The sequence below is a fragment of the Mus pahari genome, chromosome 4 (genome assembly GCF_900095145.1).
Source record: "Mus pahari chromosome 4, PAHARI_EIJ_v1.1, whole genome shotgun sequence".
NCBI lineage: Eukaryota > Metazoa > Chordata > Mammalia > Rodentia > Muridae > Mus > Mus pahari.
Genome location: NC_034593.1, coordinates 95,422,456 through 95,445,815, shown reverse-complemented (window position 1 = coordinate 95,445,815; position 23,360 = coordinate 95,422,456). Strand labels below are relative to the sequence as shown.

Below are 23,360 nucleotides of genomic sequence, written 5' to 3'. Positions count from 1 at the left end.
TAAGTTTTGGTACGATGTATCTTCATTTTCATTAAATTCTAAAAAGCCTTTAATATTTTTATTTCTTCCTTGACCAAGTTATTATTGAGTAGAGTGTTGTTCAGCTTCCATGTGTATGTGTTTTTGTTGGTATTTAAGATCAGCCTTAGTCCGTGGTGATCTGATCAAGTGTATGGGATTATTTCAATCTTGTTGTATCTGTTGACACCTGTTTTGTGACCAATTATATGGTCAATTTTGAAGAAGGTATCATAAGGTGCTGAGGAGGAGGTATATTCTTTTGCTTTAGGATGAAATGTTCTATAAATATCTGTTAGATTCATTTGTTTCATATCTTCTGTTAATTTCACTGTGTCTCTGTTTAGTTTCTGTTTCCATGATCTGTCCATTGCTGAGAGTGGGGTGTTGAAGTCTCCCACTATTATTGTGTGGGGTGCAATGTGTGCTGTGAGCTTTAGTAAAGTTTCTTTTATGAATGTGGGTGTCCTTGCATTTGGAGCATAAGTGGAACATACAATATTAAAAGCAAATGCAATACAAACTTTGTGTGTCATTGTAGCTTCATTGATTGTGACAAATTTCCACTCTGCTGCAGGATATTGATAAGAGAGAGAAGGAAGCTGTATATAGTATAAGCATAGACAATGTGGGAAATCTCTATTTTTCCCTAATTTTGCAGTGAACCCAAAATTCTTTTAAAGAAGTGAAGTTGGATCAGTCATGGTGGTACATACATTTGATCACAGCTCCTAGGAAACAAGAGGCAGGGAAAGCTCTACAAGGTCAGGGCCAACCTAGTGGACAAAGTCACTATCTTCATTGGGGTTGGGGGGTAGGGAGAAAGGAAGGAAGGAAGAGTGAATGAATGAATTTAAGGAAAGACTAAAATTTATTTTTAAAAGAAGCAAAAGTGTTGGTCTTGACAAAAATATGTTCTATTATAAGACTAGGTAGAACAATGAAAAGCTTTTATGATTTTCTTTTCCTAAGTGTCCAGGGTTAGGGTAGTATAACAAAATGCCATAAGAGCCAGAGTTACCCCTCCTTCCAAAGATTAAACCTCCATCTCACCAGAGAGGTGTAGCTACTCTTTGCTACTTTGTGGGTTCTTCTTTCTCCCACCCTTTATTTTATGCCCCCAGTTTTACCCCTTAACAGTGGAAGAGAGAGAGAGAGAGAGAGAGAGAGAGAGAGAGAGAGAGAGAGAGAGAGAGAGAGAGAATATCTCTACTTTTAATTTCTTTCCTTTTGTTTCTTCTTTGACCACAGTTCTAACAAACTGCAACCAGCCTCCCTAAATGACCAATAACCCCCAACACAATTCCCAGAATTCCAAGTCACACAGTTGCAAAAACTAACTGCAGTTGGCAAAACCATGCCTCTGCTAGAGCATGAGGCAAATTATGGTCAGCTGCTGTGGACAGTCCAGAGCAGCCTCACATCCCCGCACCTGGGATTAAAACCGAACACCCATTCTTATAATATTTCTGTTTTTTAAAGAAACCATAATTCTATAAGTGTCACTACAGAGAGGAAAGGATTGCTTTGTTGAGTATCTGTTTTGAGAATCGTTTCTTTGATAGCACTGTAATTTTTGTTGAATTAAGCTTTTTAGGATGTACTGGCAAAACAATCTCATTCTTTTCCAAATTAACACAGGCTGTTAACTGTTTGCCCCCTCTGGGTGGGTGAGAGGTGCCCCCACCCCCAAGGCGCTCCCTCAGCACTGGCAGGGAGGCCAGGGTCAAAGAGCCTGGAGGGTAATGGATTTATTTTTAGGAGACAAGGTTGCTCTACTGAGATTTCTTCCAAATAAATTGCTAGTTAAGCCTCTAACTATAAAGCAAGAGCTGTCCCTAAGCATGCTGAAGGACTAGTTTTTTCAACCCCTTCTATAAAAATTTTCCACAGAGTTGATAATTGATACTTTCTTTAGGCCAGTCTTCTTTTAGAGACTGGGGAAATAGAATTGGTATATTTATATTTCACTTTCTACACAGGTTTTTGTTTTTTTTTAAAGATCCCATTAAACTCTTAAGAAATGTCTGTATTCTTAAGGAGTAAATAGCTCGTTGCTATTTAACATTACTGAGTTCTTGTTGCAAATTTGTAAATATTTTAGCAAAATTTTAACAACTTATATATAGTAAATTGCAGATGTTTCTATTTCTCAAAATCGTTTTGCATACACTTTGACCTATTTAAGGTGGTTGATTGAAGCCTCACCTTTTGTTGGAAATAGTGTCTTCCGATGTCATCCCATAGGGCCATAAAGACATAAATAACTCTTCCTGCCTCAGCCTCCCCAGTGCTGAGAATATTGGTAAACCTATCTGCAGCTTGCATTCTTTAATTCTGTTTTCCATGAAGATCTCGTGTGTGTGTGTGTGTGTGTGTGTGTGTGTGAGAGAGAGAGAGAGAGAGAGAGAGAGAGAGAGAGAGAGAGAGAGAGAGAGAACTTCAGCAAAAATATGATTTTCATGTTTTTCTGTTAGACTTTTTTTCTGTTAGAACTGTATGTACCATTTTTCTTAAATTACAAACCTGTTCTTTTGCCCTCCAATAAGAACAAATGAGCATCATTACAGCAGAGACCATACACACTCAACTCTAACCGTCTTGGCCTTTGGAATACTGCTAGTGTGCTAGAAGACCCCTGTTCTTTATTGTGGTACCAAGTAGAAAACACTCAGTAGTTGTTTATAAGTGCTTTGAAGGGGTAAAGGGAAAACACATTGATGTTGCTTTTCCGTTTTTTTCTTTGCTCTCTCACAGCAAGTCGAAGTAGATTGCCAACAGTGTATGCTGGAAATTCTGGACACTGCAGGAACAGTAAGGATTCCTTTCTTTTCCTCCTTTAACAGGTTTTAGTCTGTGAGGACAATTTCTTATCTAAATAATTCTCCATGTAAAGTGATACTCTGATTTTTTTAGTTCTCTAAATGTAATCCTTTATATATTTTCCTTAAGAAATTGTTTTTGTGATATGCTTGATGCCCACATATTATAATTAAATTGTGTATTCTATTCACCTGAAGAATCTAAAGGGTTTTTTTTGTGGGGGGGGGGATGACAGTCTTATATTGATATGCTATGAGTACTTTTATGATATGCTGTGAGTACTTTTTTTAAAGGTATTTAAGTTCAGAACTTTAGTTTAGATAGCAGTGCCCTGCTAGTTGCACTCTGCTCAGCCCTCTGGTTAGCTGACTGCTCTAGCTTCTCAAACACTGCCCTTCTCCTTGGGCCCCATGTAGTTGTTGATCTCTGCCTGAGGCACATTATAAGAGCACACGATCACCCTGTCCTCTTGCTCTCCTGTTACCTGTAGGTGCCTTCACCTTTAAAATGTAAACTTCTATTCCACACCTCAGCCCACGGCCCCAAAAAACAGAAGAAAAAATTCTTTTTTTCTGTAACATTATACTGTATTTTTGCTTATCTCTGTGTACATTCCTTGAGAGACTTTTGTGTTGACCAACATATCCATCCTGCTGAAAGAGTTGTTGCTAAGTCTTGTAGAATGTCCTTAGGAAGGAGGTTGGATTCTTAGTAAGAGCCATAACTGACTGTAGCAGTACAGTATTTACACTGTTGATTTAGTAAGTAGCAGAGACCTAATCTCAACAGAACATGGAAGTATACTAGTGCTAGAATTTCTAATAAAGTCTATAATTGAAAAATCCAGAAAAAATGTACAAAAGACTAAACTTGAAGGATGGGATATGGATGAATGTTAGCTCAGCTGACAGCTTGAGTAACAGATCAAGTGCAGCGGCTGGGCTGGAATATCTAGAACTATTTTGGATATAGTAAACAGAATGGAGATGGTGACAGTGGGAAATGGCAAGTCAAAGAAACAATTATAAAGCTTTGTGGGTCTGTATGTTTAATAATAAAGAGGTCACAAAAAGAATGCATTTTAATATTCTGCTATATATGCTTTCTTAATACTATATACAAAGTTCAAGAACTTTTTAGACATTCTGTATTGTTATCTATGGATATAACATACAATAATGATTCTCCAAAGAAGAGAAAGTGATTTCAAACAAACAGAAAACATTTAATCTGGTATGACTGTGACCAAGTTAATGGTTAGTGACCCTTAAAAAAATAGTCACTGTATCTAGTGCACCTGTGACTGATGTTGACGGTCAGTGACTCTGAAGAGAACAGTCACTGTGCTGTTCTCAGATCCTTTCTAAGAATTTGAAATTCAGGGAGTAGGAAAAAAAAAATAGGAAAAAGCTTTTTTCAGAAGAGTGTTCTAGGGTTGGTAATGTACCTATCTGGTCACGCTAGATGACTATGACACAGTACTAGATTTGCATCTTGAATTGTTTCTACTTGAGTGGTAATCATATATAAGTCTTCCAAACAAAATAAACCCAGGTTTGTATATAAAAGGAATTGTATCAGCAAACATAGACATTTACCTCCGTTTCTTGAAACTAGCATGAAGTCTTATGACAATATATAATTTAAATGTAGGTCCTTATTTAAGATTGTTCTATTTAAAATTATTACAGCATTCATTCAAAATGCATTTATATTTATAATTGTTTTTTTTTATTATAGGAGCAATTTACAGCAATGAGGGATTTGTATATGAAGAATGGCCAAGGGTTTGCACTAGTTTATTCAATTACAGCTCAGTCTACTTTTAATGACTTACAAGACTTAAGAGAACAGATTTTACGGGTTAAAGACACAGAAGATGTAAGTATTTTTCTCGCTATAGATCATATTGCTATTTCTCTATAGCCAAGTAAGAATGTCTGCTTTCTCATCAGTAGAAAGTTTAAAAGGTATGTAGCATACATCAAAAAGAGCCCCTGAAAATAAATTTCAGCTTTCAAAATTAACCTGTTATATGCTGAGATGGAAAATGAACACGTGGGTGGCAAAGTGACACTCGTTTTGCCATGTAGATAAAAAGTATGGTAGAGATGAGGAGTCAGATAACTTCATGGGAGAGGAAAGGTGTGAGACTCAAGCTTTGAACGGGAGACATTTTCAAAGGGCCATAAGATGAGTGTTACTGTTTCGAAAATTCTTTCCATACATGTTCTTTGGGTTACTTTGCTGTTTTAACACAGTATCTTGCTATATAAAGTAGGCTAGCCTTAGGTACCCACCTTCTAACTACTGGGATTTATAGGCATATGCTACCTTTGTTGGTAGCATATGCTTTTTTCTTACCTTTGTAAAACAATAAAATATATTGTATATGTTTATATCACCTTGAAGTTATGGGGAAATTCCTTTTCCATTATATAAAATAAGATAGAAATTTTCAGTTACACATTCCTGGTTGTGTGTGTGTGTGTGTGTGTGTGTGTGTGTGTGTGTGTGTGTTTTCTAATGGGAGCATGTTCAACTGCTCAGGACCTTAACCTTGGTAACATTGTTGGTAGGAGGAATGTGTGCCATATGACTCCATGACTGCCTTTAATGAATAGTTGTCTTCCTTGCTTTGGATTGATTGATCCAGAGAGTTCTGTTTCATAGAGTTACACACAGATCAGCGAGTTTGATAATGTTAATCTCCTTTACTCCATCAGTAAAAGAAACAAAGATGCCAAGACTGTTTAATGTAACCTGTTTTGGGTAAAAGGTTCACGGCATCCCTAACATTCTTTTTTGTGTGTGTAGTACCATTGCCTTACAACCTTCTGCCTTTGTTCTCTGAACATTTAGCTGAGGAACCTAACACAGTTTGTTAGCTGAATGTTTTATTGGGAGTAGGATTTTGTGTTAAAGATAGTCAAACATCTGTGGTAAGGAGTGACAGGAAAGACACAGCTGCTTGTTGTGTCTTCTGCTTGTTTAAGGGTGTCCAAGGAGGCTGAAAGCGGATGTTAGATTCCCTGGAGCTGGAGTTACAGGTGATTGTGAGCCATATGATGTGAGTGCTGGAAACTGAACTCAGGTCCTCTGGAAGAGCAGCAAATGCTCTTGACCACTGAGCTGTCTCTTCAACTCCTATTTTTATTCTTACTTCTCCTTAATATGTCACCTAAAGAGCCTCCAAGTCTAATGCTAAACATAGAAGTAGAAGCTGCTGATAATTTTGTGCGTGTCACCATTTTTGGCATTTGCTAGGCCTGTGATATGAGGCGTTTAAACTACGTAGGGCAGATGGGTGTACTGCTTGCTGTTTCCTTCATTTTTCTACTTGAAATTAAGCTACTTGTTGTGATCACATGAGAATTTTAGGATTATTAAGGGATGGAGAGATGGCTCAGTAGTTAGCACTTACTGTTCCCCCAAAGGACCAGGGTTCAGTGCTCAGCACCCACACAGCAGCTCACGATCTGCTGTAGTTCCTTTGGCCTCCTCAGGCACCATGCATGTACATGCTGCATTGCATTCGCACACTACATTAAGAAAAAATGGAATCATATTCTTTATAATAATTTGGTGTGTGAGTCCAGTAGGAGTTCTTCACTATTTTTGACCCTTCTCTCCCCATTCCATTCTCCTTCTGTCCTGAGCAACCACAACACACAGCACCCGGAATCACTTAGTGATATATACAGTTGCAAACTGCTGTGTTTCTTTTTCCTTCCTGCAGGTTCCAATGATTTTGGTTGGCAATAAATGTGACTTGGAAGATGAGCGGGTAGTTGGCAAAGAACAAGGCCAGAATTTAGCAAGACAGTGGTGTAACTGTGCCTTTTTAGAATCTTCTGCAAAGTCAAAGATCAACGTTAATGAGGTAACCTGCAACCGTTGGACAGTGTAAACACGTGCCTTTTTATTTTCATAGCCAGAAGTTTTCAGAAAAAAAAAATAACAATCTCAATTTTACTACCTTGTAGAAAATAGTAATTTCTAGACACTGTGTTCTTTGGCTTCCATGACATCATTCTCTTAGAGTTGCAGTGCAGACACTTAATGTTACCTTATTGTCACAGGCTACATATAAAATCCTGCGAAAACTTTTAAGTGATATGCCAGAGCTAGCATTTGAAACTTGACCTAGCACTTTTTATTATAAGTTACTTATCCAATTGAATATAAATAGGTGATAAAGTCCAATAGAACAGTACAAAAGATTTAAAAGTTGTCATTATAATAAGCCTTTGTTATAAAATACCATCATAGAATTTGATTTTGATTCTTGCTCCTTTTGATGCATGCCTAAGTGTGGAGTCTGTGTGTGAGTAAACAAACGTGTAAGTCAAACCACTCAGTCCTTTCAGGCTGGTAGTCGGGATGCGCATGACTAATTTAAGCACTTCACTATTTAAGATCTTAACTATGGTCCAGAAGGCTTTGCAAATAATCTTATGTGCCTCATTTTAAAAAGGCAATAGTTGACCAAGCCCTAAAAATTTAGTTCATTTCCCAAATTGCTAACACCAATCAGGCACATTGTGAGAGTCCTTTTGCTTTTGGAACTTTTTTTTTAATTGGATATTTTATTTACATTTCAAATGTTATCCTCTTTCCTGGGTTCCCTCCCTCCTCAAAACACTCTATCACACCCTCCCTCCCCCTGCTTCTATGAGGGTGTTCCTCCACCCACCCACCCACCCACCTACTCCCACCTCCCTGCCCATAATGCCCCTACACTGGGACATAGAGCCTTGACAGGACCAAGGACCTCTCCTTCCATTGATGCATAATAAGGCCATCCTCTGCTACATACGCAGCTGGAGCCATGTGTACTCCTTTGTTGTTTACCAAAAGCATTTGCAGTAAATGGTGCAGAAAGGCAGAGTATGCCTCTTGTTCCCTTCTCTGACTGATGCACTTACCATTGTAGTGTCGCAGGTACCTGGACATAGGTGAGAATAAGAGAGGGCTTGCTCATCAAGGCTGGGGTTGGGCTTCTCTGGCCTCTGGTTCTGTAAGTCATTTTTCAGGACAGTGCTTGTAGACTATTATTTTAAACATCTGATAAGGAAAAAAAGTCAGCTTACTACATATTCTGTTTCTTATAATCAAGAATGCTTAAAGCTTGCTTTTTTAGGTGAAACCACTTTTAACAAATACAAAAATCTTTTCATTCCACGTACCTGGCAAACACATTGAGTACCTGTTGTGTGCCTGGCACTTCATTTTGTACCCAAGTGACAGTCATCCAGACAGAATGATTTCAGCCCTTAAGAGGTTTATATCCTAGTTGAGGAACCAGTCCTACTGAACCCTGCCATACAGTTATTTGTTATTCACTGCTAGGTCAGTGAGAAGAAATTGACAGCTGTCACTCATCCTCTTTTGTTATAGAATTAGACTTTCCTAGAGGTTGTTTTTTTTTTTAATATGGCTGTAATAAAATTTTAATGTTTAATATAGTATTTTTTGAAAACATGAGTGAACAAGAAAAGGACCCAGATATAGTGGCACACACTTGTCATCCCAGCAGTCTGGAGGCCAAGGCAGGACTGGGAGTTATAGGCCAGCCTGCACTATATATATATATATATCACAAGACCCTAACTAAAGTGAGATGACAGTATTTTAATGAAGAATACATTACAGTTGGTGAATGCCCCTGGGTCGTAGAGTTGTAGTGTAGTCACCTTATGAAAGATGGTTGGCCTTTGGAATCTGGTTCCTTACTTTGTCTTCACCCTCACTGCTGTCCACCTTCCAAGTTCATCGAATGTGCAGGGCTGAGTTGGTCCAGAGTCTATCACACAAGATCTCTCCCTGTAGGAGCCAGAGTTTAGTAGGGAGAAAGTAAGTATTCCTCTTCTTTTATCATTACAAGATTGTGGGACCCTACACAGGCTATTAAACTTCCTGGGTTGCAGTTTCTAATGCAGCAGAATTGACTTATTCATGGTATCTTGTTCAAGCTTTACATAGGGGTTTAAAAAACAATATAAAGTCATCATAGTCATATAGCCATAGTCATCATAATAGTCTCTACTTCTTTGAGAAACCACACAGACTATATGCTAGAAATGAGAGTATAATTTGAGGTGTTTGTTTTTTAAGATCTCACTCTTCATAGCCTAATAATTCAGCTGCAGAATTCCTTGAATAGTTTGCGGTTTTTCAGACCACTCAAACTGCTGTTCTGGTGCTTGTATGGTTTCTGAATGAATGAAGATAGGAGAATAATAATTTCACAAGATTCAGCTCTTGACTTTAAATTTGCAAACAGACAAGGACACAGTGTTTGGCCAGAGCCCTCTAATTCTCTATTCTACAAGTATCAATCAGTGCACTGGAAATACCTCAATCTTAGCCCCAAATGTCTTGTTCTTTGCTGCGGCTGGAGTAATGATTGGAATAAAGACATCCCAATTAGGAATGGGAGAGGGGTTGAGAAACTCTATTCTGTGTTCCCTCTAGATTTTTCTATAGTTCAGAGAGATGAGGAAGAACCTAGGCTGGGAACTTTCAGCATTTCTAACCAAATATTATAGTTCGAACTTGCCCTCATCACTGAACCACCTGCTGCTGTGAGGTAGGCAATGTTTTCCAAAGATGTAATTTAGAATGATACTGCAAACAATCCATTACCTGTCTCTGTGTGCCAGAAGCTGGAAGGTGGCAGGTAGGAAGGAAGAAACTGAAATAGGAACTGGGTGTGTTTCATTAACTTACTGTTCTAGTTTATCTTTTTGTTACTTTGTATTATAGCTTGCATGTTAAGCCTTGCACAACAATGACTCATATTCATAAGTTCTCAAAGGTTTCAGAGTTGTGAAAACAGCTACCAGTTTGCTTATAAATGTTGTAGTTTTCAACATTTAGAAATAAAATTGTAGAAAGTGCAATGATTTTAGAAAATGGGAATTGGATGGAGGGAACAAAACAAGAATATATTTATAGCTTTGTAATGAATCTGTTCTTTTTTATTTTTAGCAGTTTAGTCTTGTAATCTCTGAGCCATTTGAAAAAGTAACAGATGATTTTCATCTTAAAGAAATGTATAGTTTGTTTCTCATCTTTAAAAAAAATACACCGACTAGAATATAGTTCAGTGGTGGAGGATGCTCCTAGCATGCACAGGCTGTGGGTTTAATTCCTCACTACTGCAAACAACAATAAAAGAAATAAATGTAAATCAATGATGTTAAAATCTCTTGCTTCTGAAATTTACTTAAAAGAGCGAGAAAAATATTGTTTATTCTTTATTTAGACTCACTAGCTGTTAATATTTTGCCACGTACTTATGGGAAGCACATTTCTTTGCTCTGATATATTTTAGTGTGTGTATCCTTGGATCAAAGGCATGCTTGGGCTGAAGAGATCATAAGACTTTATGAAAGGCCATGAATTCAGGTTCAGCGCCCATGGCTCACAACTTTCTATAAATCCAGATGTGGCGATCCACTCCACAGGCACCCACACAGATAGATAAATGGAAAATAAAAAAATAAATCACTAAAAAACTGTTAAGGTCATTCTCTAATAGAACCACAGTGATTAAAATCATTTAGCTAGAGATACAACTCAGCTGTTGAGTGTTTGCCTCCATGAGCAAGGCCTGAATTCTATCCCCAACACCGCAAAATGAAAGCAAAATAAGGAAACTTGCCTTCAACACAGTTGGTTTGGCATGTGTTGGAATGTTGCCAGTTCATGCCTGTTGTACTCTTGAAGCCAGTTCTGCCGAGCAGGCATTCAGGTGAAGGTGCTAAGGACCTTTCCTTTCATCTCACGCCAGTAGTGAGTGAGTGCCTGCATTCTTAGCAAAGAACCAGATTTGTTTTAAAACATTGGGATACTTAACATGGTAAAACTACATATAAACACAGCAGAGTTAAAGTAATCTGCTTTCATGAAATAGGAAGTATTGTATTTTTTGTCTTTGATGTTTTTTATTCTTCCAAAGATGAATCTTCATGGTTATGACTATACTCTTTGCCACTTCAAATCAGGGATTAGTGGATTATTCCTGTCTGTTGTTGCATTGTTTGCTTTGACCATATAGGTGTATACTTTTAATCCTAGCACTTATGAGGTAGAACAAGTGGACCTTTAAAGTTCAAGACCATCCTTGTCTTCAAAGTGAGTTTTAGGCCAGCCAGGGCAACATAGTAAGACCCTGCCTTAAACAAATATAAAAAAAAAAAAAAAAAAACAACAAAAAATTCATGGTGGACATCATGGACTTGATCTTGGGTTACCTGAAGAGAGACACACTTTTACCTGTCCCTGCCTAAAATGTACATCATCATCAAATAAAGATTAAGGGAAATTATATATACATTTATTAGACTTTACTTTTAGAAATGAGAAAACAAAACAAACAACCCTGAAAGACAAAGACCAAAGAACTGTTCCCAGTTTTGAAGGTTAAAAGCAGTGTGTGAGGTGGTGTGCCTCCATAGTCCCAGCATTTGGGAGATGGAGGCAGGAGAATCAGGAGTTCAAGGCCAGCCTGAGTAATAGTAAGTTTGAATCGGCCCAGGCTCGAAATGAGGCCCCACCTCGAACAGATAAGCAAATAATAAGGCACAGACAAATAGATGCTACAGTATCAAGGATAGAATGCAGTATGGGTCCTGATGGATTCTGCCCATTTTAGGGCCCGGACATGATATCTGACAAAATTGGAGTGTACGTTCAAGATAATACAAAGAAATGTATTGATGCTTAAATATCTTACTGTGATCAGCTTTTTTTTTTTTTTTAATTTATTCATTTTATATATGTGAGTACACTGTCACTGTCTTTGAACACACCAGAAGAGGGCATCAGATCCCATTACAGATGGTTGTGAGCCACCATGTGGTTGCTGGGAATTGAATTCAGAATCTCTGCAAGAGCAGTCGATGCTCTTAATTGCTGAGTCATCTCTCCAGCCCTATGACCAGCATTATATTTAGGTTACCACAAGAATATATTCTTGTTCTGGGAGATACATGTTTAAACCCTTTAAGGATCCATGTCACTATCACGTGGTTCAAAAGCAAATGTGTTTGGAGAGAAAGAGAAAGACCAGTAAAATAAAAGCAGCGAAGTGCTGTTGCCTGGGTCTAGGAAAACGAGAGGAAGAGAGCGCATTGCTGTTACTGCAGTCACTGGTGTAAAGGTTTAATTATAATTTTAAGTGCTCACTACTTGATTTTTTTAATGACTACTGGCTGTCTAAGAGCAGGTACATATCCTTAATCATGAATAAGTTAAGTCCTGCTTTACTCTGAGTTAGCTTAGGAAGCTAAGAAACTTGACTTCAGAAGATAACAGTAAAGCATGGATCTAATGGCAGAGTAATGCTTAGTTCTTTCAAAATCATTCTGTGGAACAATCAGTAACTTTTATTGTTGTTTTTACCTAGATATTTTATGACCTGGTCAGACAGATAAATAGAAAAACACCAGTGGAAAAGAAGAAGCCTAAAAAGAAATCATGTCTGCTGCTCTAGACCTGAAGTCAGCAGCAGCTCTGAGCCAGGTAAGATGCTTAAGCAGAACAGAGGCCTTCGCATCCCCCTGTCCTTATTCTCTGTATGTCTGAGCATCTATAGCTTATACGTGTGTACTTGTAGAGATACCTGTGTCTGTTGGATGATTTGCTTCCTCCCCAGGAGGGTCTAAGCTCAGAATGAGGACCATGTGTGATTTGCTTGCCATCATACTGACAACACCTGCCACAGAGTGGCTGTTAAGAGCATCTACCCAGATTACCATGTCTGTTTGCTCCTCTGTGAAGTTAGCATAAGCAAAAACATATACAGCATTATGTCTGCCATCTTTCACCCAGAGTTATGTTATTATAGAAGTATCCATGTTTATATATATGTGTGTGTATGTGTGTGTATGTATATATGTATATATACTACTTAAATTTAAAAAATAAGTAATTAATTAAAAATAAACTACTTATATATATGTATACATATATATAATTAATTTATTTTTATTTTATGAGCATTGATTGTTTTTTTGCCTGTATGTATGTTTGTGTGAGGGTGTCAGGTCCCCTGGAATTGGAGTTACAGATAGCTGTGAGCTGCCATGTGGGTGCTGGGAATTGAACCGGGGTCCTCTGGAAGTGTAGCCAGTGTTCTTAACTGCTGAACCATCTCTCCAACCCCAGCTTATTTTATGACAGTAGTTAGTTTATTATTTGACTAAGGTATTTTGCTGTTGAGGTACTTTTGAGGAATTAGTAAGGATAATACTGAGCCTCGCCTAGCAGCTCAAACCTTTTATCCCAGACAAGAGAATGAGGTGGGAAGATTCCACGTTCAAAGCCAGCCTCTCTTTACATAAGCAAAGTCAGACCAGTCAGGCTCTATGAGACCCTGACTTAAAACTAAAGCAAGCAAACTATATGGATAGTTTGTAACTGTGTGCATAATTTATGCACATGTATGTGTCTAGAAACATAATGGCCAGCTCATATGTTATACATATGGGTTCTTTAAGTGTTTTTACCAGGGTACATTCATCAGCAATTCATGAGTTCCACATCCTCCCCAAGATTGGTATTTTCAGGTTTTTAAACCTGAGCCATTCTGTCTGATGTGTGGTGGCATATTATTGTAAATCTATTTGTCAGCTCTTCTCAAGAGTGAATGACTCTCCAACAGACACTTTGCCAGTGTGCATCAAGTAGTAGTTGACTTCAGGTAGCACTTCAGCTTTCATTAAGAGATTCATGTCATCATTTGTACTGCCAGTCAGGTAAGAGTATGTGAGCCAGTTACTTGGTTTCCTTTAATTACATATTTAAATCCCTTGAAGTTCCTTCTTTGTCAGCTACTAAATCCAAGCAAAAATGCTTTCATGGGTCAGATGTATGATGTAGTTTGAGGCTAATTATGTGACTAAAACTAAACTTGATGGAGTTAGAAGAAAACCCTCCTAACTTGAGAGTTGGTGACACTAACTCCTGTTGACCTCTGGGGCCTATTTAATAGATTGTTGCTTTCTGAGCTCCCAAAGAGCTAATTTGTACTCCTTAGAGATAGGGGTGAATAACTTACTTTCTTAGAGAAAACAGTTGAGCAACTGCAACCCTTTTTAAAGGAAAAATAGAAAGGAGGAAAAGCATGGAGATTGTCTTAGGTGGTCAAATTCGGAAGGTCAGCTCCTGCCTAAATGGCTGATGTTCCTGAAGAGCTAAGTGACTTTTTACTGAAACAGATTGATTAAAATATTTTAAATCATTAGTTTCCTGAAAATGATTCTTGTTAAGATTTCTGGGGTGTGTATCTGTGTTTTAGGAAGGGACAAAAGACAAAAATGAGGACTCGAGTTGGTAATGTCTTGTTTTACTCGTCTAGAGTTGAATAGCTTATTGACAACATTACCTTGGCAAACATGAGTTTTTACTTTGCATTCTCAGAAAATGTTCTCTTAATTTATATTAAAGGAAAAGATACCACTTGAACTATTGTGATTTTACAATTCATTCATGCATAAAGTTTACCTGAGAGAAAAGAAATCTTGCCTAAGTTTGGAAATAAGACATTCATATTAGTTGCATCAATCTTTAGATTGTACATAATTCTATTTAAAAATGTAGTTTCCTGAGATCCCTATAGGTGTATGATAGTGCCCAATAATAGAGGCCTTAGCAACCAAAATGCTTTGCAGTACATTTTGTGATTTGTAATTGAAGTGCTGAGTTTAGTGTGATGGCACATGCCTGTAATCCCATCTCATTAGGCTAAGGCAGAAGGATTACTTGAGCCCAGGAACCTGAGAACATCCTGGCCAACCTGGCAAGACTAGGGCTGAAAAGTTCTAAGATAAGAGGGGTTAGATTTAAATAACAATTACAATATTTTAGTAGGAGTATTTGAATGTCAAAGGCAGCTTATATAGCTATAGCCTTTAAGTAGAATTGTATTAAAACATGTAAATTTCTTAAATGTCCCAATTTTAAGGATCTCAGAGAAATTTATCATCAGGATTTTGCCCTCTAAACTAATTTGTTTCTGCTGAGTAGTGGGACCTGCTGATTCTTCTGCCTTTGGATTTGGGCTCTTTCTGTGCTGTCTCTTACCAGCTGGGTTAGAAGTAATAGTTCCTAATATGGTATCAGAAAATGGCTAAATTTCCCACAGAGTGTGTATGTAGACAAATGTTGACTTTTAAAAATAAGGTAATGGGATATAAGCAAAATACTACTGTGTACCTCTTTATATAGGGTGTTAGATAAAATGTGAAATACTGAGTGTAATAAAAGCAGGGGCAGACAAAAATTGACTACTAATTGCTGTTAGTAAACCCCATCTTTTATATTTGACTTTGAACTTTTGAGACTGTCTGTGTACTGCAAACTGCAATCAAGGTCAGACTTAAACACCTGACCCTCATGCCAAAATGCCCAGCTCAGGTTTGAGCATTTTTAATGGGAAAGTAAAATAGCTCTTCAAGTAGCTTGATGGACTTCAGTTCCTTAGGAATGTTCAGCAGCTGTCATCACTCCTATGTCATTAGATAGCTGTTTATTGACTGCCACCTTCTGATATTGAGAGAACTCTACCTCTGTGTGTCTGTGTCTCTTCAATGTTCCAGATTACAGAAATGAAGAACTGTTGCCTAATTGGAAAGTGCCAGCATTCCAGACTTCAAAAATGAAATCTGAAGAGGCTTCTCCTGTTTTATATATTATGTGAAGAATTTTGATCTTTTATTGGTTTGTACATTGGTTTGTTCCCTGGAGAGAATGTTGCTCGAGTATATCTCTTGGAAATAAGACATAGTATTTCTCCTTTGCAATAGCAGTTATANNAGATGTGAAATAAGATACTTNACTCTAATACAATTATACAGAAGAGCATGGATGCATTTCAAATGTTAGATGTTACTACTATAATCAAATGATTTCATATTGACGTTTTTATCATGACTCCTCCCTGTCAAGCACTAAAAAAATTGAATCATCATACTTTATATCTGTAATGATATAGATTATGAAATCTCCTCTCAAACTCATTGCAGCAGATAACTTTTTTGAGTCATTGACTTCATTTTATATTTAAAATTATGAAAATATCATCTGTCATTATATTCTAATTAAAATTGTTTGTGCATAATGCTTTGGAAAAATGGGTCTTTTATAGGGAAAAACTGGGATAACTGATTTCTATGGCTTTCAAAGCTAGAATATATAATATACTAAACCAACTCTAATATTGCTTCTTGTGTTTTACTGTCAGATTAAATTACAGCTTTTATGGATGATTAAATTTTAGTACATTTTCATTTGGTTTGTGTCTTTTTGTTATTGTTTATAGGCATAAGTCCTTTATTTTATAATGACCACATTGTTTAGAGTGCAGCAGTAGCTCTTCCTTTCTGCCTGGATTCAGCGGAACATTTGGCTTTAAACTACACTAACTGGTGATCTCTCTAGGAACAGACCTCGCACTTNCTGCTCTACATAGAGTTATTCCTACTATACAGTAAGATGCACCATGTGACATAGNATAGTTTTATATATTCTCTCTTGACCTTAAAGATTGTATCATACTGAATAAAGTATCCCACTCTGTATTATTTTTATATGTAAAAAGATAAGTTCAATACTGTATAATCAGGGTTTGACTTTGACTATTGCAAATCCTGCACAGTTTGTAACTTCATCCAGGGAATCCTTGCCATTGTTAATTTCTTGGTGTGAGTCCACCAGTGAAGTGTTAAATGAAAATTTTCAAACTTGCTCTCTAATAGATGGAAGAACTTGAGGGAAGTGGTTGCAAATCAGAACACAAAAAGGGATGCGTGACTTGACTTTATGAGCAGGGTAGAGGAATGATATGAAGATAGAAACAGCGGTTTGCTGGCTGTACAGAGGTGCTTTTCTTTTCCTTCCCAGTTGCATTTTACAAAGTTGGGGCTTATGTAGGATATGGAGCCAGGGTGATACTGCTGTATGTTCTCCATGAAGAAAGAGAAAGCAAATGGCCTGTTGGCCAGGTGCATGCAGGAGAAGAAAGCAGATTGCAAGCTTAGGAAACCCTGTGCCTTGTCCCCGAAAATCAAGGAGACCAGTCCTAGAACGTAAATCTTTGCTCAGGGATCTAGATACGGTCTCACTGCAACTAGGTGTGAAGGTGTTCATGCCTTGCTGAGATGTGCCAGGTGTGTGGACAGCCCTTCAGTTACCAAGTCAGCTTTCAAATGTAAGATCCAACCAACATGAAGAAATGTCAAAAAATACTGTTTGAAAAATTGGAAATTGTATTCTTTTGATATTCTAATAAACTTAGCTACTTAACATTTCCCTTCTCTTTATCCAGTTATGCATGTCTGACCGAGGGGCAAAGCCTTAAACTAAACTAAAATGCAAGTAGAAGGATAGGGTCCATTTGTCTCAGCAAGAGAAGCTGGGCTCTTTGTTTGATTGTGGTTGTCTTTTAAAGGTCTTGCTATACCACTCAGGCTGGCTTCAAACTTCTGGGTTCAGGTGAACCTCCTGCCTCAGCGTCTCAAGTAGCTAGGACTACAGGAATATATCACTGTGTGACCAATTAGAGGCATACCATATTTTAAGGACTTCTGAAGTCATTATGCTTTGAAATACTTCTCACACATTTCTTTGGACTTAAAAATCATGAACAGACCTCTCACAAACCAGTTAAAATATACAAATATGTTGTGTCACGTGGGTTGTGTAGGTATTTGTTAAATTAAAACAGTCTCACCAGTAACAGACTGATTTTTATCAGTTTCCTTTGACACATCTTATACTCTTCCCTTGGGTTAAAGGTAAAACCCAAGAATAACACCTTTTTGACACCGAAGGATATTCAAGCCAGAGGGATGCAGTGTTGTCCAAGGGAAATCTGTACTTGCTGAGCAACATGGAAAGGTGTCCTGTTAAGAGAGAGGACTATCTTTTTATAGTGTCTTTATGTGAACTCCTTGGTCTTGGGAAGGGCGACTGAAGGAAAGATGTATTTTTATAGCCAAGACATGGAGAGTTTCTAGGGTATTAATTTGAATCTCATGATGCATATCCATGAACAAATTACATAGTAGCATTTATGGCTGTTTCAAGTATAATAGCTTTAGTTTTGTGAATAACAATTTAATTTAAAGGCTTGATGCTACAATTGGTAGGTTTTTAATTTTCCCAACTAGACCACAAGCAACTTTAATGACTTGATGCCACCAATCTAATTTTAGAATTAACAGGAAATACAAGTACATCATCTTACCCTCCACCAGGGGGAGCTTCAGTATCATATGATGCTTCTACCAGCATTTCCTTACAAAGAGTCATGGAGTTTACAACTTAATTAGGCAAAAAATATACACAAAATTTTGAGAAGGTATGAATACCATTAACTTAATGCATTGTAGCCACTTATTTTTCTTAATGTTTGGAGAAACAGTGGCTGCTAGCATGTAACTGCCATCTCCCCGCAGCTCTGAACTCGCCTTGGTCTGCCATCCTCATCTGCCGTCATCAGAGACCTCCTTTTTCTCCTCAATAAGACCGTCTCCTTTTCTGAAGTTGTAATGTACTTTTTTGTCTACTTCATTAAAACAAGTGATTTTGAGTCATTTTTTTCTCTCTGTAAGAATAGTAATAAAACATACCGTATGTCTTGAGTCCAGCCACTTTAAAATAGCTACCCTGTGTACCCTCACAGGTCAACAAGTGTTTGTCAGTCATATGTCTGAGTTTTGGTTGGGGACCAAGAGTCAGAAAAAGAAACAGTGAGTACAGTGTTTCCTTTCCTGGCAGATACTCTTAGGATGTTAGACAACAAAATGTCTCATAAATTGTGTGTTAAAATCCGCTGGTGAAGAAGCTCTCTCATAATTTAGAGGAGGAAAATTATACTTTTATTTGGGTCTTTGCTTACTTACGGTGCTAAATATAGAGTGAAGTGGCCCCACAACTATCCACACCAAGCATCAAAGACACTTTGGTTTGCTCATCCAGATTCTGGAAAGAGCTTGCCTTGTGAGCAAATGAATGTGAGCAGTGAGCATGTCTGCCTACCCAGCTATTAGCATTAATGCTACTCAGAATATAAACATGGATGTTCTTACAGATACAACCTAAGTGCAGCACTTAGGTTGGTCTTGGGTTTCTCTTCCTGAAGTTTCATCTTGAATCTATTGACTGTGCAGTCCTCTTAACTTTATCATGTTTAAATGTTCCCTGTAAGAACAGCTAGAGGCTTTGAACTGACTGCCTAGTTCTTTTTGGGGAAGGCAACATGGATCCTGTCTTCCAGATATTAACAGCCTTCAAAGGAAACTTGGGATTTGCAAGTGCTTTGGGCTTATTAAGAAGCAGACAACTATAGCTCTAGGCCCAATTTCTTGTGCAAGAGACTGGCTGTTCCCATAAAAGAAAAATTTTAATAAACCTTCCTCCCATTTAGACAGTTGTGTGGCTCTTACTTCAAACTGATGTTTTCAGTAATTTTCTTTAATCTTACCTATGTTCAAATTTTTACACTACAGTTGGAGTTCATACAAAGCAGAAAAGTACATGATCTTTATATGCCTATCAACAGTTACTATATTTGTACTGTCTGAATTTATGGTATACAACAACACACGCCAGTTCCTTCCCTTGTAGACTTTTAATCTTTAGAAAATAGCAAGAGATTGTGCTGGGGAATTGAGTGAGAGAGTACCCCCAAGTGCTTTCTATGCAAACATAGGGACTTGAGTTCAAATTTCTAGCACTCGCACACACATATGAAAGGTAAGGCCTAGTGATAACTGTAATCCCAACACTGGGAAGTGAAGACATGTGCCCAGGAACTCACTGTCCATTAAGTCTAGTCAGACAGTGAACTCCAGGTTCAGTGAGAGACCCTGTCTTAATGCAGAGTAGAAAGCAATAGATGTAGACACTCAACATTGACCTTGGGCCTTCACAAGCATGTGCAAGGGTACATGCACTTACACATGTGAACATGGTACACACACCACATATACAGATAGATGAAACTGCTAAAAACCCCATGTGTTTATTACAGCGAATGCTGTAAAAATTGCACAGAGGGCAACAGGAATGAGGGGATGGAAGATGTATATGTCCTTGTGTTGGTTATGTGAACCCATGTAACTGCATTGGAGAAAGAAAGGCCTTTCTTCACATGAGGAAAGGATATTACAAGGTCACCATGGCTGGAGGAGAGTGAAGAAGAGGAAGAATACTGTAGATAATAGAATTTGGTGGGTTGAATGTAGACAGGGAAAATCAGTATTAGTCTGTGTGGTATTCATGGGAAGAATGTTAACAAAAGGCACAACATAGAGTCAATAATATGTCATCAGGAACACTGTTGTAGGCTGGGGGTATGGCTCAGTACATAAGAGCACTTGTTGCTCTCGAAGAAGTCCCAGAACCCAAATGGCAGCTCACAACCATCTAACTCTAGGTCCAGGGGTACTGGCCCTTTTCTGGTTTCATGGGCACTGCACTGCACATATGTGGTGAATATATATACATAAAGACAAAACACTCATGTATGCAGCATTTATTCTTTATGAAGCATCTGCTTCCCACAGTTTGGTTCTCAAAGATGTCAGAGAAGATTAAGGAGAAAAGCTCTTACCCTTAGTTCTGTGTTAACTGACAGGGTTGTCCCCCTCAGGTTAGCACAGGCAGGACACTCTGGACACTCTAATTGCTAACTCTCCCTCTCTGCTCTTACACTGCAGGTGAGGCAGCAACCCCTCTGGCTGTCTAGGGTTGCGCTGAATCAGTTTTTAGTCATGTCAGGTAGGTAATAGCTTCTTCATTGACATCCCGTTGTCATGCCCTTCCATGTGGGTGGGAAATCCACAGGCCACAGCTATTAATGCAATTCCTGGCCAACTTGCCTAAGCATCACTGATATCTTCCTCTCCAGCTGGATGGGCTACAGTTTTAAGAAACATCTGTGATAAGGGAGTGCTAGGCATTCGGCCTTCCCAATTTGAAAAGTAGGACTTGGAGCCATGGAGGTGGGGCCTGCTTGGCCCTTGTGCTCTGTGCAGAGCTAACAGAATCGTGAAGACACTATTTGATCCTATCCTCCCATCAGAGTCCTAAGGCCTGTGCCAAAAGCTCTGGAGTTCTTTGAACCCCTGAAACCAGTGTTGCAAAGCTAACCAGTTTCTGGGGCCAGAGTTTACTTACTTGATGCAACCTCAAGAGAGATTCTGAACAATTGCTTCACTCAGTGTGGCCTAAGGCTCTGTGATGATGAGCAAGGTCCTTGGGCCAGCAGTGGATGTGACTTGAGCATGAACATGGTCTGAGGTGGCCAGGGAGCTGGTACACGGGGGTTCAGATGCTGTGCTTTCTTCATTTGGAAGAAATTTTGTTGCTTTTTTATTCCCAAAGTACTTGATACAGTCCTAGGGAGGAGGTGGCACAGTAGCGGTGTGGGTCTTGCATAAGCAAGCCCAGGGAGTCAATCCCAGGACACACACACACACACACACACACACACTCCATCTGTGTAAGTTTCTGATGACCACCCCTCTCCCTCAACTTCCACACAAGTGCCTGAGTACTTTCTGGCAGCAGGGCCTGGTGGGGAGACAATGCCTGGAGTGTAGCCAGAGGTGGGACTAGAGGTAGAGAAGGCGCTCACCACCCAACTCTCAATTTCCTTCCTCACTACACTGCTCACCCCACCCCTCCCTTAATAGTCACAATAAGGGGAGGAGGATCTAGCAGGTTTGGTGTTCCCATCAGAGCATGACAATTTAGGGAACATCCTCGGGTAGGAAGGTCTGGGACCAGATGTTGATTTAAAAAGAAAAGGGTGTCCACGGAGGTGATCCAGGTCAGGAGGGCTGGAGGAAAGAGGCTAGGCAAGAAGGGAACTTTTTCAGTAACTATTGAGAGAAAAGTAGCTAATCCCCTGAAAGGCCTAGCTGCCCAATGACAAGAGAAGGTGAGGTCGATTCCACAGCCAGCCAGAGTTAAAAGCCAAGCAGTGGACCAGGGACAGTTCTGTACAACAAACAGCTTGACGAGGGTCCTGTTTACTGTTTCCTGCTCTGACAATAACTGGTCATGGCTCCCCTCTTTTCTGGGAACTGGACTTCAGTGTTGTGAAATGCAGAGGAAGAGGGATCCGCTAAGAAAGGCTTGGCCACTGGCTGTTATTAAACAGGATAAACTAAAGGTGGGCTCAGCTCAGAGCTCCCTGGGAGGTGGAGTTCACACAGGCAGCAGCCCTGTGCTCAGTATTGGAGGCAGAAAGACTGAGTACTCACTAGCTTGGAGGTGGTCGGAGGTCTGGAGGAGAAGGAGAGTATGTGCAGAAGTGATTCACCAATCCAAGTAAGTACTAGGGGTTAAGTCAAGGCACAGACGAGACCTACGAGAGGGCTCCCAAGCTGGGAAAATAGAAGGCAGTCTGAGCAGGAACTGAACTTATTGGGACAGCACAGGCAGACCCAAAACTTGGAACCCTTAAGGTAACCCATCTCATTGGTGGGTAAAGTGGGTGAGAAATGCCAAAAACAAGGTCAGTCAGGCCAGTTGGGGTTCTACTTGAGCTCTCTGACATTTGGGACAGACAGGAAGACAGAATCAAGTCATAGACAGATCCCACACACAACTGGTATCCTTACAAAACCCCAACTATGGATGAGGACATCTTCCCCCTTTGAACTAGCAGCAATTTCCAGATGGGTGCCCAAGCCACCCTGCCTGGCCAGAAGAGAGGAGATGCAGTGTTGGGAGGAGTTAAAAATGAACAGAGGTACAGAACTCAGACTCCTGTTGTCCCTGCATAGGGTAGAGTCCAGTCAGGGATCCTGCTTGAGGAGATGCAGAGAAAAGGAAAACTTAGATTGTCAAGATCCCCTGTGAGAGCTTGGCCCCGAGCTATGGGGCACACTGATTGGAGGCCTCTGACCAGCACAGAGATGCTTTCAGGGAACCGTGGGGGCGGTGAGGAGCGAGGACTCCAGTGGGAGACTGGAATGTAAGAATGAGAACTTCCTTGCAGGAACAAAGATGACTCCTTGGTGATGGCTGTGTGGGTGTGCTTTGGAGGAGGTAAATGGGAGGGAAGGTCCACCCGAAGGGCAGGGAGTCTTGTCAGATTCAGGCTTTATGGGAGGAAAGGATTAACCTTAGGGACCCCCCCCCCGGGATGGCTAGAGAAGAGTGCTGTGGCCAAGGTGACACAGCTGGTCACAGAATTTGGCTCATTCATCTCCATCCCTGGCCTGCAATTGAGGCTCCAGGTTGTCAGGGACAATTGAGTCCATAAGACATTGGGTGTATCCTTAGGAAGGGGAAGGTCCTGAGGCAGTGGGAGCCCCAAGTACCTCCCTAGCCTGGCCCAGACTATCCTGTGCCATTTGACAACATTTAACATCCCAGGTAAGCCACAACTGTGCAGTGGACAAAACCACATTTACATCCCTCTAATCTTTGCCACGATCCTGTGATAAAATGAGAGTCGCTGTGTACTTTTCAGCAGACCACCAGGGCTCAAA

At 39.4% G+C, this 23,360-nt stretch overlaps 1 protein-coding gene across 2 annotated transcripts in view; it reads left to right on the top strand.

The window, feature by feature from the left end:
• Nucleotides 1–17,652, top strand: part of Rap1a (RAP1A, member of RAS oncogene family) — a 76,845-nt gene extending 59,193 nt beyond the window's left edge. For both annotated transcript variants that reach the window (XM_021195671.2, XM_029537380.1), the window contains 5 exons: nt 2,776–2,832; nt 4,582–4,722; nt 6,581–6,724; nt 12,257–12,372; nt 15,450–17,652. In XM_021195671.2, the coding sequence (XP_021051330.1) occupies nt 2,776–2,832; nt 4,582–4,722; nt 6,581–6,724; nt 12,257–12,343 (429 nt within the window). In that variant the 3' untranslated portion in view covers nt 12,344–12,372; nt 15,450–17,652. The remainder of the gene's footprint in view (nt 1–2,775; nt 2,833–4,581; nt 4,723–6,580; nt 6,725–12,256; nt 12,373–15,449) is intronic.
• The last annotated feature ends 5,708 nt before the right edge of the window (nt 17,653–23,360 follow it).